This window comes from Phoca vitulina, unplaced genomic scaffold (assembly GCF_004348235.1).
Source record: "Phoca vitulina isolate PV1807 unplaced genomic scaffold, GSC_HSeal_1.0 scaffold7, whole genome shotgun sequence".
Taxonomy (NCBI): Eukaryota; Metazoa; Chordata; class Mammalia; order Carnivora; family Phocidae; genus Phoca; species Phoca vitulina.
This window is the reverse complement of record NW_022589710.1, coordinates 33,482,435-33,501,787: the sequence shown is the minus strand read 5'-3', so window position 1 is coordinate 33,501,787 and position 19,353 is coordinate 33,482,435. Positions and strand designations below refer to the sequence as shown.

Sequence of the window (19,353 nt, the reverse complement as noted above, 5' to 3'; positions counted from 1 at the left end):
CTAAACTTTAATTTCTAATCTATTAAATGGGGGAATAAAACTGTACCTACTTCAGATGACACGTGATCATGTGCTTGGCCTGGTGCCTGGTCCATCCACACATGGGCTTGCTCATGATTGGTATATTATTTTATGAGACTGATGACCTCCCATTCATTTAAAATATCAAACTCAGATATAAAGAGAGAATTGAGTAAAAGAACCAGGGAACTACAAAAATGGTCTTCACTCTTTCCTCATGGGGGTGCCCTTCCCTAGGGACTGCATTCCCTTCGATTCCTACCTTTACCATCCAACCAGAAGTGGGGTCAAGGAGTTCTGATCCCAAACACAAAACACCTTAGGTTGATAGAAGGCAAATTCTGGGAGACCAGTCTCTGAGCTACCACGTTTGGTTCTAGAGAACCCAGGGAGATGACTCTAAGGGGAAGTGTTAGAAGCACAGAGCTACCTCAACCCTCAAGATCTACTTCTTTGAGGTTTGGTCTTTTGTCTTTAAAAGAGAGGATTTCCCTATAAGGACAACTGAAGACTAATCATGAGTGACATTAAGTCAATGAAATAACACTGGGGTGCTCTTGAGATGGCACCTGAAGGGCCTCGCTTTGAGGGCCAAGCCTAGTTGGTTCAATCACATCTTCACAGGGGGATGGCCTCACAGCCCTTCTGACGTCCCCAGCACTCTGGGAAGAAGCACTGGCTTAGATTTTTCCCAGTCATCGCTGGCTTTGCAGTCCACTTTTCTGAGGGTTCGGATCGCCTGGCTAGCACAGATGCTATTATACTTTTTCTGCCCCATGTGGCTCCAGGGAAGGGTTTTGCACACACAATCCGGCTCACACAAGGCATTTCTGTGTATTGCTTTTATTGGTTTCAGGAGACACAGGCAGGCAAATTAAAGCTGAGTATTAGACGTTTCTGTTCGTAAAACACCCTTCGGCCACTTTAGCTCACAAGCTCCAGACTCCCACCGCCGGCTTAGCACCTGCTGCCTCTTTCCCTTGGCTTCTCCTCAACCCCAAAATCCATGTTCTCTTTTACAAAGAGTGCTGTAGATAATTCTTCAACTTCCTCTTCTCCTGCCAACTCATTCTCATAAGGTCTTACCTTTTTTTCAAAAATTGAGGTAAAATTCACATAACATAAAACTAACCATTTTACAGTTCATAGGCATTTAGTAAACTGTGAAACCATAGAGGCTGCATCCCCAATGACTTAACAAGAAAGTTTCCTAAACAAAGACATGAAAGATATTTCCTAGTACTAAGAGAAAAAAATTTTAAGATCATATATTTTTTAGGAATCTCTACACCCCATGTGGGGCTTGAACCTACAACCCTGAGATCAAGAGTCACATGCTCCACCGACTGAGCCAGCCAGGTGCCCCCCTAAGAGAAATTTAGAATGCCAGTTGCGTTCCCTCCCTTAAACCTTGTTCTTCCAGGGATATTAGTCTTTTGGCATTTGAGGAAAAGATGCCGTCAAACAGCTGCTTATCCTTTTGGAGAAAGAGAGATAATTTGGGGGGGAAAATGGTTGTGAAACATTTAAAATAGATTTGTTCACAGAAGGTGGTATTTACAAAACTAATTTTCGGCTTTATTTATTACTCAATGGAATATCAGCAACTTACTTGCAAATCATTCAGCAAATATACATACATTTATATATTTTTTATATATTACATATAAATTTGACATTTGTTCATAGCTGTTTTGCTACCCACATATATGCTTATATATGTAGCAAAACAACTATGAACAAATGTTAAATTTCAGTGGTGGGTCTATGGACCTATTATTCCAATTCAGATGTATATTTGAAATTGTTCATAATAAAAAGTTGGGAAAAACTCACAAAGAAGAGCTCTTTTTTTACATAATTAGTATAAACATGTGTTATCTACATTTTTAGGATATTAAATTTTAGGCAATGAAGGGTACTGGACACAAGTCTGGTGTCAGCTGCAGTCCTTATACTGATCATTCAAACTAAACAAACCTGATAACGGATCCAAGGACTGGTTGACCTAAGCAAGGATAATATGGAATCCCGGAAGAGCGACAGCAACAGACAGCATCTCTCCTCAGAGTATCAGGCACACGTCACCTCCTGTCCTGGGAACAGCACACACGTAAAGGGCCCAACTTTCACATGGCGCTCATTAGAGCCACAAGAAAACTCCCTAAACACACAATGAAGTAAGATTTAACAAATATTTACTGAGCACCAATTGAGTGAACTTATGGTATTAGGTGTTGTGTACAAGCTAATATATGCAGGACATGGTTTCTGTTTTGGGGTTAACTACAACTGAGTCAGGGAGAGAAGGTGCTTAAATGTGAAAAGTTAAATAACACCACAAAATGTGAAGAGTAATTACTACATTGTTGGTGAAAATGTAAGTTAGTAAAACCTTTAATGGGGGGCAATTTAGTAATATCTATACAAATTAGAAACGTGCATACCCTTTGACTCAGAACTCCAGTTAAATGGGTAGGAACGAAATACTATGCAGCTATAAATAGAGTTAGGCTGTTTTGTTTGTTTGTTTGTTTGTTTTTAAGTAGGCTCCACATTCAGCATGGAGACCAACATGGGGCTGGAACTCACAACCCTGAGATCAAGACCTGAGCTGAAATCAAGTCCGTAGCTTAACTGATTGAGCCACCCAGGTGCCCCTAGGCAGCGTGATATGTACTGATACAGAATAATCTCCAAAACAGATATGAAAGCAAAAATAGACAAGTGGGACTACCCATCAAGCTTAAAAGCTTCTGTGCAAGAAAGGAAACAATCAAGAGGGTAAAAAGTCAACCTGCAAATGGGAGAAAATATTTGCAAACCATATATCTTATCTGATAAGGAGTTAATATCCAAAATATATAAGAATTCCTACAACTTAATAACTAAAAACCCCCAAATAACTCTATTTAAAAATGGGCAAAGGACTTGAATAGACATTTCTCCAAAGGCATACAAATGGCCACTGGGCTTATGAAAAGATGCCCTATGTCACTGTTATGGAAATACAAATCAAAACCACCTCACATCTGTTAGGATGGTCATTATAAAAAAAAATCAGAAAACAACAAATGCTAGTGAGAATGTGGAGAAACTAGGACCCTTGTGCACTATTGGTGGGAATGTAAATGGTGCAGCCACTAAGAAAAACTGTACGGAGGTTCCTCAAAAAATTAAGAATAGAATTTACTATAGATCCAGGAATTCCACTTCTGCATATTTATCCAAAAGAACTGAATGAGATATTCATACTACCATATCTATTACAGCATTATCCACAATAGCCAAGAGGCGGAAACAATCTAAATGTCCACAGACAGATGAAGGGATAAAGAAATTGTGGTATATACGTACAATGGAGTATTATGTAGCCTTAAAAAAGGAAAACCTGCCATATGCTACAACATGGATGAAACTTACAGACATTATGCTAAGTGAAACAGCCAGTCACAAAAGAACAAATACTGCATGATTCCACTAAAGCAGTCAAACTCATATAAGCAGAAAGTAAAATGATGGTTGCCAGGGCTGGGAGGAGGGGAAAATGAGTTTTTGTTCAATGGACATAGAGTTTTAGTCATGCAAGATAAAAAAAGTTCTATAGATCTACTGTATGTATAATAATGTACATATAATTAACAATAGTATTGTACACTTAAAGGTTTATCAAGAGGACAGATTTCCTGCTCTGTTTTTTTACAATTGAAATTATGTATCTATACATATCTTTAAATATCTCTAAGTAAAAAGGAGTCAAGATGCAGAGGATTGCATGTAGTATGCCAACATTGTGTGTGTGTGTGTTCTATATAAATATATAGTTAGCTAGGCTTAGAGTATATTTTGCAAAGATACAGAAAGCTGTAAGAGTGGCTGCTTCCAAGGAAGAAAACTGGATGCTTGGGGCAGATAATGAAGGAGGGCAATTTTGTAACTTTTGAATTTGTACCAATTAAATTTAAATGTTACCAATCAAAAAATATAAGACAAAGCAATTTATAAAAATATAAGAAATGTATTATAAGGTACTAATGACACATACCAAAAGAATTATCTAGATAATAAGTGATAAACTGGAATGGAGAATGAAGTATTTACAAGGTGGAATTTGAGCTGGGCCCTGAGGAATGGGAAATGTTTGCATAGGCAGAGGAGAGGAGTAAGGATAGGCCAGGTGTGTACGTACAAGTTGGAGTGGGGAGGGAAGGAGAGTAAGAGAGAAGTAAACATGGAGAAGCAGGGTAATGAAAGGCAAATCAAGTGCCAGACAGTGAGATGGTTTCAGGGTAGCATAGAATGTAGGTAAGAGAGAAAAGAATGAAATACAGTTTAGTAGGTGATGCAGGGGAAGGTGGGATTAACATGGCGGGCAGCAGGGAGCTACTGTAGGCTCTTGAGCAGGGAAGTCCTACTATAAAAGCAGGATTCCAAGGAGATCAATGGACACAACAGACAAAATGAACTAAAAGATAGACAACTGTTAGAAGGCTGATGCAGCAATCCAGTGGGTGCCCATTACAATCATCTGGGAAGCTTTAAAAATATGTACTGAGGCCTGAGTCTCAGGCAGAGATTCTGATTTTATTCGTTTGAGGTGGAGCCTGAACATTCTCATTTTTGAAAGCTCCCCAAGTGATTTAAAGAGCAGCATGGGTTGAGAAGAAGTGTAATAATCCAGGCACAAAGGGATGAAGGCTAAGTTTCAGGTACTGGCAGGAGGTTGGGGACAGGATAAAAGCACATCTAGGAGACATTTCCAAGGAAGAACTGATGTGGTGACCGACTGGAGGTAAAGAGTGAAAAGATATATAGTCTGTTGGATTTCTGCATTCATTCAACAAATATTTATTAAGTCACTCCCAAGTACCAGGCACCATTCTAAGCTCTAAGGATTTCGTGATGAACAAGACAGACAAGTCCCAGTTCTTAACAAACTTGCAGTCCAGCGGGCACAGACAACAGGTGGGACTCCCAGGAACGGACTGCACAACAGGGCGGCCGGAAAGCACGACTCCACGCTGGGGGCTGCTCGTTTGCGGAAAGCGGTCAGGGAAGACCTCTCTGGGCCAGTGACACTTGAGCTGACGCTTGAATAAGGAGGAGCCAGGCTTGCAAAGGTCTTTGAAGAGAATGTTCGAACTAGGAAAAACAGTAAGCATGTGGGAACAAAGCTTGGTGTGTTCAAGGCACAGAAAGCCTGGCTGGCTGGAGAGGAGTGAAAGACAGCTATGAGACGAGGTCAGAGCTAAGTGGGCAAAGACCAAGCAGAGCCTTGTAGGCCATGACAGATTTCATTCTCAGGGACATGGAAGGCCCTTGGAGGAATTAAGCAGAGCAATTTACATTGTAAATGATCTGATTTACATTTTTAAACAACTACTTTGGCCGCAGTGTGAAAACGGACTGCAGGTGGCAGGAATGGAAGCAAGAAAACTAGCTGGAAGGACAGATCAGAACATGCTAAGTTTGGATAACTGTGAGGCATCCAAGCAGAAATATCCCAGGACAACTAGAAATGTGGGAAATAGGTGAGGATCTCGGTTGTACCTACTGACTTGGGAGACACTTCCAGAAGGACTGAAGAAATGCAGGTTAGATGACACTACAGGACGATAACTACCCAAAGAGGAGATTAATAACAACATGGAAGAAAAGTCTCTAGTGGTGGGCTGCAGGGCTCTAGAGTTGGTCTTGTCTCACTGAACATCTTTATCTGTTAATGGGATAAAGAAATGGCAGGATCATGAAAAATGTAAAAAAGCAGGGAATAATGATACATTGGAATCAAAACTCAAAAAAGATCTCAACTGCTAGAAGGATGAGCTAAAGTTAACAAGACAAAGTTTAACACATATAGATAAATAACAGGTGTGTGTGTATGAATACGTGTATGTATTATGTAATATATATTCCTTCATACTTAAAAAAATTAAAATCAAGTACAAGACCTAGAAATCTGGCAGTTCACTGAAAAGAGACCTGGAGCTTTTACTGACCCCATACTTTACGAGGCTGAAGTGTATTGTCATTGTGAAAAAGCTGATGTAAGATCAGCGTATGGTGACATTATTATAAAACTACAAAAATTATTTTTCTGGGGAAGAATGCATCAGTAGTGAAAATAAACTGATCAAGAATATTTCTAGAATACTACTTTCTGATCGGACTATTGAGTAGGTGGCTGAAGCAGAGGAGAAGAGATATGTGATTTGAGGAATAAATAAAACCTGGTTAAGAGAAAACTTAAGTCTTTAAAACACGAAGGTCTTCAAAGAATTCAGAGAATTAAAGAGACTTGTCCGAAACTAGACAAAAAAGAGGTAGAGCTGGGATTTAAACACAGGTAAGTATTGACTCCAGAATGGTAAAAAGTCTATCTTTATGTAAATGTATGAAAATATAGATTTTTTTTTTCCTTTGAGTTAAGCAGTTTCACTTATTAAGTCCATCTGAAAAGGTTCAATCAGAAAATTCCAAGTTTTGAGGCACCTGGGTGGCTCAGTCGTTAAGCGTCTGCCTTCGGCTCAGGTCATGATCCCAGGGTCCTGGGATCGAGCCCCACATCGGGCTCCCTGCTCGGCGGGAAGCCTGCTTCTCCCGCTCCCACTCCCCCTGCTTGTGTTCCCTCTCTCGCTGTGTCTCTCTCTGTCAAATATATAAATAAAATCTTTAAAAAAAAAAAAAGAAAATTCCAAGTTTTATCCAAGAAATTCAGGTGTCTTATTTAACTTCACAACTTTAGGACTAGGTGCAACTCCTAGTACATACTGTGTGCTCAGTAAATATTTGCTCAGTGAATTAGCTAGTCCCTTTGCCTGTGTTGTGCATCAGTCCACTAACTGATATAAAACACATATACATTCAAACAAGAGAGAAACATTTCCCTGCAAGTCTTTTTTCCTTATCCTGTTCCATATAACCATGTCTTTTAATCGTCTTTTTTTCCCCCTGGCAACTCCATTTCCCTCCCTGCCCCTTTCCTTTGTCCCACAGGCGAAGAAACCTCTCACTCCCACCTGGCCTCTTGGCCACCAGCCAAGATGAGTCTTCCTGCTTCTCATAATTGCTCATTTTGACTGACAGCTTCACAAACTAGGACAGTGGATCATGAGGACAGTAAAAACAGATCAGATTGTTTAGGAAGAGTGAGAAATAGAATTCTGACTACAACAAGGAAACCACATCCACAATATCTTTACTCATCCTTCACCAAAATTTTGTTTTCCTATTTTTCCCTCTTCATTATGAGAAGACTATAGGAGGATAATGGTAGAAAAATGAATAAACTGTGTTTAAATTAAAAAAAAATTTTCTCAGTACTATAAAAGGTTCTGAGAAGTTCTAAGACCAAAAATTATGACACCTAAAATCTAGGCAGTTATTGGCAGGAAACAAGGTCTTTTTCAATAGGGTTAAATTCTAACATAGCCGCAGAGTATTGTCAACATGCCAAGAAGAAAATCAGGTTAAAATTAATTGTTTGAGTCCTTTTGTTTCTCGCACCTATTCTCCATCCCTCTATACCATACTGGCAAAGTCAGCACCAGAGACTCCACACCCAACTACCCACAGATTATCTAGTAACCTGATCCTGCAAATACACAGGATAAGAATGGAGAAGAAAAAAATCCCTTTACCTTAAAAAGAGATCTTTCAAATTCAGTAACATCTCATACAATGCTCACCATTTCATTTATGCTCACAGAATCTTATTCTTAGGCTCCAAAATGAATCGTTTCAGGGTCAAATGGTTATAGCACTTCCACGAATGGGGGGAATACACATTTCAAATACAAAATAGTACCAGTGCAAAGGTCACATGGAGAAAGAAATGAATCTTTCCCAACTGATCTCTGTTCACTTCAGAGATCACCCCCCAAATGAGGGGGGGAGAGAAAAAAGTTCTTAAAGGTGGATGTTTTGTATGTAGGCAAATATAGAACATGAGATTTTGCAAAGGTAAAAAAGTTTCTAGAAGCACATGAAGGCCAGTGATTAGCTCATAACCCATTTAAAGGCATGTGTAAAGTTTACCCAAAAATGGATGGTTTGCTTCTGCTTTTCCACTGGTGAATTTACCAGGTATTAAACTTATATTTAAAAGGTGTCATGGTAGAAGAAACAGAGGAGCAAACAAAGCCGGAGAGGTTGGGCTGATCTGGTAACTTGCTACCCATCAAATGCCAGTTAGGAATTGCCACAGTAGAGAATGGTACTTTCTAGACTGCAGCTCTATACCTAGCTTGTGCTGAATTTCAGGTTCTGCTTCTAGATGGAAAGGAAAAAAAAACACACACACACAAAGATTTCCAGACCTTGGGTGTTTAAAGGGCCCTTCACACAGTAAATCAACCTACTCCTGTCTTGTTTTCTCCTCAGCCAGACTGAAATAATACAGCACTAGCAGAGGTGTGAATTACCCCCATTCATCTTAATGGAGTGTTAACTTCAAAGGCTTGTTTTAACCATTTAAATGCTAAGCTCACGAGTAAACATTCTGTTAAAAAAAGGTACAATTTAAACATTCACCCTCAACATATGAAAGTAATTCATATTCTCAGCACTTCGTCTTTTAATTTAGCAAACAAGTCTCCAAGTGTTAGAAAAGTATATATTTTGTGCTTTACTTAGTTTTATTTTAAATAGTTCTTACCTAATAAATTATGATCATTAAGCCCATAAAGCAAGGGCCTATATTTCCCAGGAAAAATGCAGCAGAGTACTTGAACAAGGTTTTTGGTAATCCTGGTGAAGGGGGCACTGCTCTTACCTGCCATTTTATTAGCTTCCTCCAAACTCTTGGGGAAGCTGTGACTCCACAAACAGGCAACTAGATAAGGCAGAATATTAAAGTGAAATAATAATAATAATAATAAACTCTTCCACAAATATTTTTCTCTTGATATTAACTAAGTTTTGTGCAGGGTTTCAATAGGTTACTTGTCCCTTTGCCAAATTCTCATGATCCTATCCCATGAGCAGGTGACAAATATATTAACTGATGCCCAGCTGTCATCACACTTAACATTTGCCCCAGGGGGCATCCTTGCATCTGTTGCAGATTTAGGGTTATTTTGGTATTACTGGAATTAGATTTATGTAAGCAGCTGAACACCTATTTGTATTTGGATCTATAATTTCATAAACAGAAAAAGAGGGTACAAGAATTAGCTTATCAGACTGATGGGCTCTGGCTGACCTGAAGCCACATGGGAAGCCATGCCTGGCTGTGCCCCTGGGACCAGGCTAAGAGCCCATTTTCAGGAAGATATCAGTAGAAGAGTACAGCAGGGGCAGAACTGTGGGAAAACACTACAAAGAGCGCACATGGGGCCACTTCCCCTGAGAATGAATGCTAGAGAAAGAAATATATTAGCTGTGCAAGATGGAAGATGAGGAAATTCCACGTCCCTGATTGAAAGCAAATTTATTTTACTGGTCCAGATGAAGAGATGGGAAAAAGGGGATAACTATCTCATCTATTAAAAGAGCCCGTCTTGGTCTGCACCAATTTATACAAGGTCATTTAATCCTCTCAACAGAACCCTGTATAATTGGTATTAACTCCATTTAATACATATGCGAAAGTGGAGGCTTAGAGAGGTTAAGTACTTTGCCTAAACTCACTGAGATTTGAATCTAAGTCTTTCTAACCCCCAAACTTGGACTTTTTCCATTATACTATGCTTATCCCCAGTTGCCAAAGAAATATCTTAACTCAAAAGAGAAGCTCAGTTGTCAATTTTTCAGCCCATTTCCTAAGTGGGAAGCAAGGGGGCACCTGCAAAAGTGTTTATTTCCATACATGCAAATTGTACTTTGCATGCAATTCCCTACTTTACATGTGCACAAGGGTAAAATTACATTTTTACTGATACACCCTGGCTTTGGTAGGCTGCTAACAAGGTGTCCTTTACATAGAACACTCATGGGGAGGAGAGATCTAGCTTCTGGTTTCCTACCAGAAATAAGCCACATCAATGGGAAACAATGATTTCTAACCTCCACAGAAAATACGATATAAATCACTATTTGTCTCTGTTTGCCAAGTAGAAAGTCACATGTTGTAGTGACAAATGAGAAAGCTCAGAGAACTTCCAAATCCACAGCCAATCATCACAGTTCTATCTCATAATGAACAACAGGAAAATCACAAAAGTTTCTTAGAGAAGATTCAGAGGCAGGGCAAAATACCAAATGAAATAATCCCAGTTTTGTTATTGGTGATTAATGTTGACAACATTAACCTACAGCTAACATTCAATTTTGTACATAAGCTCAATACACTGATTTCTTAAAAAACAAACAAATGAAAAATTGACCCAGTATATTTAATAACATTAAAAACTTTTGCTCTGCCATAAACACTGTTGAGAGAATGAAAAGGCAAGCCACAGACTGGGAGAGAGTCTTTGCAAAACACATTATCTGATAAAGGACTGGTATCTAAAATACATAATGCATAAAACTCAACAATGAGAAAACAATCCAATTAAAAAAATGGATGAAAGATCTGAACCTTACCAAAGAAAATATACAGATGGCAAATAAGCCTACGAAAAGATGCTTAACATCATATGTCATTAGGGAAATGCAAATTGAAACAACGAGATACAACTATACACCCATTAGAATGGCAAAAATCCAAACCACTTACAAACCAAATGCGGGCGAGGATATGGAACAACAGGAACTCTCATTCATTGTTGTCAGGAATGTAATATATTACAGCCAGTTTGGAAGGCATTTTGGCAGTTTCCTATAAGACTAAATATATTCTTACCATATGATGCAGCAATTGTGCTCTTTGGTATTAACCCAAATAAGCTGAAACTTAAATTCACGCAAAAACCTGCACACAAATGTTGACAGCAGCTTTATTCTTAACTCTGAAAGCAACCTAGTGGTCCTTCAACAGGTGAATGAAAAAATAAACTGGCACATCCATAACAATGGAGTATTATTCAATGATAATAAGAAATGAGCTATATGAAAATACATGGATGAAACTTAACTGCATTTTGTTAAGTGAAAGAAGCCAGCCTCAAAGGTTAGATAATATATAATTCCAACTATATAACATTCTAGGAAAGGCTCACAGGGAAAGGCTCATAGTTTTTATGAAGGCAGTCAAGAGATCGGTGGTTGCCAACGCTTGCATCACCAGTGAACTCTAAGGTAAACCATGTACTTTAGTTAGTAATACTGTATCAATATTGGCTCATCAAGTGTAACAAATGTACCACACTCACGCAAGATGTCAATAATATGGGAAACTATGGGTGTGCTGGCAGTGAGGGGATATAGAAGAACTCTGCATATTCTGTTCAATATTTCTGTAAACATTAAATCTACCTGAAAAAACAAAATCTATTAATTTTTAAAAAATAAACCACAAAGATTGACCTAATGTATCGAAGAACATTTTGAATTTATTTTAATTAAAACTTATAAACCCACTTTCCCCTACCTACTCCCATTTTGTTCTGCTTTTCTGTTAGTAATGTTTACAAAAATGTTTACCCATATAAAAAGGATTTATCCAAGGTGCCTTCCAGAATTACTCCTTTTTTTGCATATAGAGGTAAATTATTCTTCGTAAGAAGTAGGAACATATTTCTTTCATTTATTAATCCAATTAAAAATGATTAGTGCTAAACTAAAATTCCCAACCAAAATTCCAAAGATGAGCAAAACAAAAGCCTGTGGAAATAAAACAATAAAGAACAATTAGAGTATTTTAAACCTCCACCTTCTCCAATAAAGTATGTTATAGTTCAAAATACATTAACTTTCTTAATGTAGATAAAATAGTCAATTATAAAATGACAAGTTATTTCTTAAAACAGAATTCTTAAAAGAAATAAACAAAAGCTAACCTACCCCAAGCTTTTTCCATGAGAGAAAATCCTCTCTGCTAAGTTTAAGATAAAATAGTCCTGGGAATACAAAAATCAAACACGTTGATGTACTGGAACCTTTGAGCAGGAAAAAAAAAAAAAAGGTATTGTCAGATTCAGATGTGAGGCTGGATGACAATTTTACCCATTTTGTTATATGGGATTTTTTGAATCAGAAAACTTACCAATTATACCAAATACATTCTTAATGTCAGGAACATATAATGCAAGTAAAACAATGATAATATTGACTGCTAGAGTGATCAAAGAATGGCGAATCCATGAGAATGGGAAGTTGGAGAAAAACATCATCATTAAAGCTTTCCTTGCCTGTATAACAGAAAAAGAAACAGATTAAAGCAAAGAAAAAGTGTCAAAGCCAAAATACCTGCTTAGGGAAACACAGGTACAATACAGTAACCATGACATTCTTGTCCCCTACACCATTTAGATTTTTAAAATATAGCATAAACTATTATTAAAGTGTTTATGACACATAAACTAAGAAATATACCTTTCTGTGTGAGCTTCATAAAAATTATTTTGCTTTAATTCTTGAAGAAACGTTCACATTCAATCTCTAGGTTGCATACTTTTCAAAATGACCTACAATAACACTGTGTGATGAGATCTCAGAGAATCATTTTCATTAAATTCACACACAGAAGAACAAAAGGTTAAAATAGAAAAAGAGGTCATGCTATGGGAAAGAAACATCATTTACTATTTTATTTTATATTATCTGTTTCATAGCATGTAAATATAAAAACTAGTTCATGACACATCCCACTTCATACACTGCCACCCCCCCACCCCCCGCCAAGGCACGCCTGGCAGAGCAGTTCACACAAGGAGTGGGCCAAAGATCTTGAAGGCCCAGTTCTTAGGGAGCTCACTGTTTAGGGGTTCAAGACATTCATGCAGAACCATTCATACCTAAAGCCTCTGTTTCCATTTTCTCAGAAATTCTTAAGATTCTTACATATGGCAACTAAATGCAGAATGAAGATCTGATCTGCCCCTTAATTATAATTCTAGAGCAAATAAAATATTTTGACTAGGATTAAATTAGACTGTCTATGTGAAAACAAATCTACAATAAACCAGAAGGAGCTTATTTTTGCTGACTTGACTTTTGCCTCTTCATGCACATTCTTTTGAAAACAGAATACAGAATTAAAGAGGGGGAAAAACCCAAAACTTCAGAATAACCATAGTCTCTAAATTGGAAACAATGCTGTGGGAGAGCATAAATCTAAACTAAATCTCAAAAAGCACAAATTAGCTTAGTGGTTCACAGTTATTTCTGTGCTTTCATGGGGCCATATGCAAGTATGAGGTCTTTGATCAATTACTTGACAAATGAATAAGATATACAAGACTAGATGTGATTCAAACACTCTAGTCTGCAAAGCATTAGTGTTGCCATATTAGGGAGCTGCTACATTAAGCAACAAGCCCTTTAAGAATACTTACAGGGAAGTGGATTAGAGGGACTGTCAAAAGCACAGCAAATAGTATGCATAACTTCACAGTCATGACAACAACATCATGGGGCAAGTATGTGCTATAACCTTGCAGTAATTCTGACGCCACTTTGTCTGTCAATTAAAAAAATAATAATAAGGACCACATTATAAACTACTAAGATGTCAGTAACAGCAAAATTATTTTTCTTGCACAAATAGATCTTAACAAATTTTGGATTCCCAGACCAAATTCATCTCTGGCCTTTTTCCTATCCTATGAAACACAGAGACATTAGTTAAATATCTTCTTGAAAATTACAATCTTAAAATAAAAAGTATTTATATATAAAAGAAAATTACAATCTTTTCTTTTAAACCAGAAACCAGCACAGGCAGAACCTCTAAAATTATGACAATGAATATATATATATATATAATTATCTCTTTACAACTTTTCCATAATCTGAAGGTTTTGAACATTTATGTTTGTTTTGTAAGGTGCTTTCACATGTATTACTGAAAGTGTATCACGTGTTTCCTTCCGATAACAATTAAGACAGGTAGCTAGGGTAAGAAATATTAACTGACTTGCCCAAGATCACACCAAAAAAAGGGGAAGAGCTTCGCAGAGCTATACACCCCAATTTTTTTGGTGCCAAAGCCAATACCTTTTCCTCAATACCGCAGTGTTTTCTAGAATCTTACACTTCCGTGCATGTTGCCTGCTTCATCAACATTTCATCTGTAGATTCCTCTTTCCTAAGAAAATGCAGTTGTAGGGAAACGGCTTACTCGGCAAGCCCGTGTGGTAGTCAAGGGCAGAATGTGTACACACTGACCAGGCTTTGCTCCGTGCTGTTCTTCCAGTTTCACAATGTCTTCTGCACCTCCAGTCAGACAGGGGCATGAAGAGTGAGCGCTCTCAAGAGCACTCCATATCCTGCCTTGCAGGCAAAGATCAGTTTGTACTTAAAATGGAATGGTGCTTTTTAAATTTGAGAGTAATATGTATTGGAAAAGATGCTTTGGAGGAAATAAAAAAACAAGGATCTTAAAATATAAAGGAGCAAGAAGACGCACACACCCATATAACAGAAAGTGGATAAACACAGATACACACGTAAGTGGCAGTAGTCGTTCTAATCAAAGAGCTACGGTGATTCTGAATAGGGAAAGGTAACTGTGACTTTGGGATGAGCAAGCAGGAAATCCAGGGAGGCTTGGGGAGAGTCATCATGGTCTAGAGAATAGCAGGAAGGTAGAGGGCCCTGAATTCTGGGACTACACAGACTAATGTTCAAATTCCTCTACTTATTAGCACCTTAACTTCTCTGAGTCTCTCTGTTCTTACATCTGCAAAATGGGGACAATAATATTTTGACCTGTGGATTACTGAGAGCATTAAATGAGTTAACGTATGTGTGGGGAAAGAGATTTTCTCTCAGAGCAAGAAGAGCACAGGCAGAAGCCCTAATGTAGCAACGAGAATATGCATCTAAGAAAATGAGTACCCAGTGGTACTACAGTGGCTGGAAGAGGGTGTGCTATAGAGCAAAGACAGTAGTGGGTGATAGGGCCAGAAAATGCATTTACGACCCAGGAGCAGGGCTCTTCACAGGTAAACCCTATGAAGTGGGCCACAGAGACCAATGACTTATGAAGATTAGTGTATTATGATCTGAACTAAGCAGGAAGAAAAAGATACCCAAAACAGAAATAACAGGAGGTTACTGTCATAATCACTGAGAGGTAATGAGAAACTGAACTAGACCAGTGATAATGGAAATGGGAGAGAAACTAATTGTCTAACATATCAAAGAACTACTTTACACGATGTGAGACTAGTGGACTAAAGTAAGAGATTAAGAAGAGCCAGGAAAGCTGGGTATTATTTCCAAACCTGAGATATTTGTAAGCCTTTGAAAAAATATGGCAAACAATTTTATTTCCACTTTCTGAATCATGAAAATGAGCTATTAACACTTAGTGCTTAACAATTTTGTACTTTTAAAATAGTCTGGTTATGACGTAACATTTGGGCATAGGCCTGGCTCCCCAGAGGAACACTTTTTCTCCCTCACCTTATAACACTTTAACATCTATAAAGAGCCAGTACTATTAATCTAGGTACATACTTATAGGTCCCTGTAATCTGACAAAATTTAGATATTAACTAAGCTTTGGGAACACTGGCTAAAAGGATCCCAAGCAGCTCCAGAAGCCTGAAGAACTAGATTTATTATAAATTCAAAATATCTGTTACATATCCACTTTCTACTTTCCCAGGATGAAAACACTTCATCTGAGACAGTCAATTCTGTGTTCTTAGCTGAGCCTTAACATATGTAAGGGATAGAGTACAACACACTTCTCTGAATTCAGACAAATCTCTATAAATCTCAGTAAGGATCTGACAGTGATCTCTGCAAGTTATATATACTATTACATCAGCCATATGAAGTTTATACAGATTACCATAGAGTAGCAGAAAGATCACTGGATTAGGATTCAGGAGACATGCCACTAAATGTGTGACATGTCACGTCACTTCTCTGGGCTTCAGCTGCTCATTTACAAAATGAGTTGAAGGCCTTAACTTATGACTAGCCCTTTTGATAATTGCTCAATCAACAATTTTTCCCATAAGACTGAGAGCTACTGTTATCTCAATAGAAATATACCATAAAAGATGTTCCTTAATTATAATTAACAACCCCCCAAAAGCTAATGTAAACAGCAAAATCAATACCTGAATTCTCTTTTATCTTTGGAGAAGGAATTACTTTTATATCATTCTTTTTATCTATCACCCACCTATGATGAGATTTTTCTTAGATGTGTACTTCTCCATTAGAGAAAATGTGGATACTCTGAAGAATTTGCAGTGGATTAAGTCAGAGACAACATTAACAGCTTTACCTGATAACAAGGACAATCCCTGTGTAGGAAATACTTCACTTACATAATGAAAATGTTTAGCCTCTGCGTTCACGTAACAACAGATAGATAGGTATATAGGTAGGTAGGTAGGTAGGTAGGTGGAGACATATAGATATGCTTGGAGCTTAAGTGAGCCAGGTTTTTCCAAAAGCTCACTAACAAAAACTTGGGATGAAGGAAATCTCGGTTCTATTGCATAATTCCTGAGGAGGCAACATGATAACAAAAGCACTCACTCTGGAGAAAAGTCAGAACTGGATTCAAAGCCCAGCTTGTTATTCATTAGCTGCAGGTATCTGGCTGGCTGAACCGCTCACCCTATGTGAACCTATACCTTGTAGAGTTGTAAGGATTAAATTAAGCAATGTATATAAAATACTGGGCACTTATGTAGTAAATGTTAGCTCAATAAATGTGTTAGTATCCGTCCTTCCTCCACTTTCCTGTCAATCTAAGCTTTCTTACAATTTAGTACTGCATCTCACGGTAATTTACGTAACTATTCCTCAGCAATCCTGGAGATTGGCAGGCCATCTGTGGCTTCTTCCAGACAGCTATTTATCCATAAGGTGGAGGAAGAGGTCTATTTTTTGGATTTTTTCTCAAAGTTGAAGATCACTAAATAGAAGAGTATTTCTGCCAGGTGACAATTTTACTTTAGAAAAATATACAGCTATTCTGTTATACTAAGTTTTTGCTGAATCCCAAGAGAGAACCTGCTACAGTATCTTACTGATCTAGAAAAGTCTTATTGAGCTCAAGTCTGTACAAAAATTTACAAACCCAACAACCAAAACTAGGGTTTATGTAGTTCAAGAATCCTGCTTCATCAGCAATGATCAAAAAAGCTTAACCATCTGCCTTAATTTTCTTTGTAGTGTATCCAGCAGGGTACCATAGTCATGTTGGAAATAATGCTTTTCCTGATGGTGTACACAGAGCTCTACTATACTACTCTTATCCTACATCAGTATTAAAGTGCAAGAGCAGATTTAGATTAATGAATGGCCTTTATTACTGTTAAAATAGCACAGAGATAATAAGAAAAGGACTATATGGCAATTATAATTTTCTCATACTCTGAAAACTCCAAGATCATACTCATAACATAGTACTATAGAGTTACCATATTTAACTTAAATTCCATTACAGATAGTGAGAAGTAAAGGGCTGAAAAACTGAACACCTGAAATTATAAAATAACTACAACGCTAATGATAATAATAATAGTAACCATCAGCAGTAGCTCTCCTTTGTGGAAGACTGCTATGTGCCAGAGACTGTAACAGGCATGTTACACATACCTCATTTCCTTCTCAATACAACTCCACAAAATTACCCCTGTCACAGATTAGGAGACGAAGAGATTACAAGGTGAGCCTCCTGTTCAAGGTCATAGAGCAGAGTAGTTATCTGTACCACATTTGTTGGATTTCAAAATCCATACTCTTTCCACTAGGATTAGGAAAGGGAGCTGGTTTAGTAAAGGCAGCTGTGCAAGTAAACGTTGTCCAAAAACTTGTCAGACTTGGAAAAACTCTGGGAGAGAAGCAAAGTGCCACTGAAGTAATCATGGCCATCTAAGACCTGCAGCATACGCACAAGGCTATCAACCATGAAATAAATCAGTCGTAACAGCTAAGTATCACCAGAGTAGTAACAGCCATTTACTTGGAGAGTTGTTATAAAAGCGCTCAGAAGCTGAAAAATGTAATCAAGAATTGACAAATTGAGTACAATTTGTTATAATGGCTTTGTCTGCAAATTAAATATGTTTGCAAATTAAAGAGACTACGATTTTTTTTCTTGTTCTAGACTTTTAAGTTTCAGTTTTTCTTGAGGTTCTTTTCAGAACAGAAAAAAACATACCAAGCAGGCAATTTTTCAAAAATAAAAAAAAATTACTGTTATTGTAAGAATTTAAAAGAATCCTTTACAAAATTTATGGGAAAAGATCATGGTGCATCATAGAACACACATTGCCAAACCGTGTGAATTAAGTCTGAAGGCAAAGATCTCTGATATCTAAGCGTACAACTATAACCAAGTGTAAACCCTTTCCTTTCTTAACTTGTTCTTTTGCAATTAAGATGATTGATTCTCCCAACCTCCCAAACTGAACTAGAGTCTAACATATTGAATTCTCAATTAAAAAAATAAAATCATTGCACATTTTTTTCTTATGGAAAGACAGCAATGTCCCTGAGCTTTATTTAGGTGTTTAAGAAAATTTTCCTATGAAGTTATTAATCTTGAACTTGATCCACATTTATTAAAAGAAAGAAAATCAATTTTTGAAGGTCCATAAAGCTACTACAGTACTGCACTGAATTCCAGCAGCCTAAACAAATTAACTTACTAATGAAAGGCAGAAACAAAGTCTATATTCAGGTGTGAGATCAACTATAGAATAATTTCTTTTGTCATTGGTAGTTAAATAATATACTTACCATAAAAAGTGAGGTACCCAAAGAGTGCAGATATAAAATAAATGAGAAAACTTAAAGCAATTGCTGTGTGGGTTACATTTTGCATTCTTTTCTTTGAAGGGCTAAAAGACAAAAATGGCAAAAGTAGAAACTATGATCTGAATGATATATATCTAAAGAAACAAATATCTCCCAAGCTAGTCAAGAGGATTCCTTAATTGTTCAAGACCTACTTTATTAATAACTATATATTAGAATTTCTGATTTGAAATTACTGCACAAAGATTATGCTTCCAGGAAACATTCTCAAGTTGGACAGAACTAACTCTCAGTTGTTTTATTTTATTTTCTTTCATGTCTGTAGATATTTATTTTTTCAACTTTAGGGTATTTATTAAAAATATTAATAAGGATCACATTAAATTTGTATATTAACTTGGAGAGAATTTACATCTTTACCATATTGAATTTTTTTTTTTTTATGTTCAGTAAGCCAACATATCAGTTGTTTTGTTTTAAACTAACACTTAGGGGCACCTGGCTGGCTCAGTCGGTAGAAGAGCATGTTTTGGGGTTGTGAGTTCAAGCCCC

The 19,353-nt window shown here is 37.3% G+C and overlaps 1 protein-coding gene across 6 annotated transcripts in view; it reads right to left on the bottom strand.

Moving 5' to 3' along the window:
* Nucleotides 1-560: 560 nt before the first annotated feature.
* The window catches only part of SLC38A6 (solute carrier family 38 member 6), a 74,129-nt gene continuing 55,336 nt past the window's right edge, over nucleotides 561-19,353 (bottom strand). For 4 of the 6 annotated variants that reach the window (XM_032405242.1, XM_032405243.1, XM_032405244.1 and 1 more), the window contains exons 12-16: nucleotides 18,784-18,884; nucleotides 13,401-13,525; nucleotides 12,110-12,254; nucleotides 11,908-12,002; nucleotides 11,069-11,727 (exon numbers count right to left, since the gene is read on the bottom strand). In XM_032405242.1, coding sequence (XP_032261133.1) covers nucleotides 11,647-11,727; nucleotides 11,908-12,002; nucleotides 12,110-12,254; nucleotides 13,401-13,525; nucleotides 18,784-18,884 — 547 coding nt within the window. In that variant the 3' untranslated portion in view covers nucleotides 11,069-11,646. Of the gene's footprint in view, nucleotides 2,118-6,672; nucleotides 8,855-11,068; nucleotides 11,728-11,907; nucleotides 12,003-12,109; nucleotides 12,255-13,400; nucleotides 13,526-18,783; nucleotides 18,885-19,353 lie in introns of those variants that run through there. The other 2 variants (XR_004299550.1, XR_004299551.1) reach the window with 2 other exon arrangements.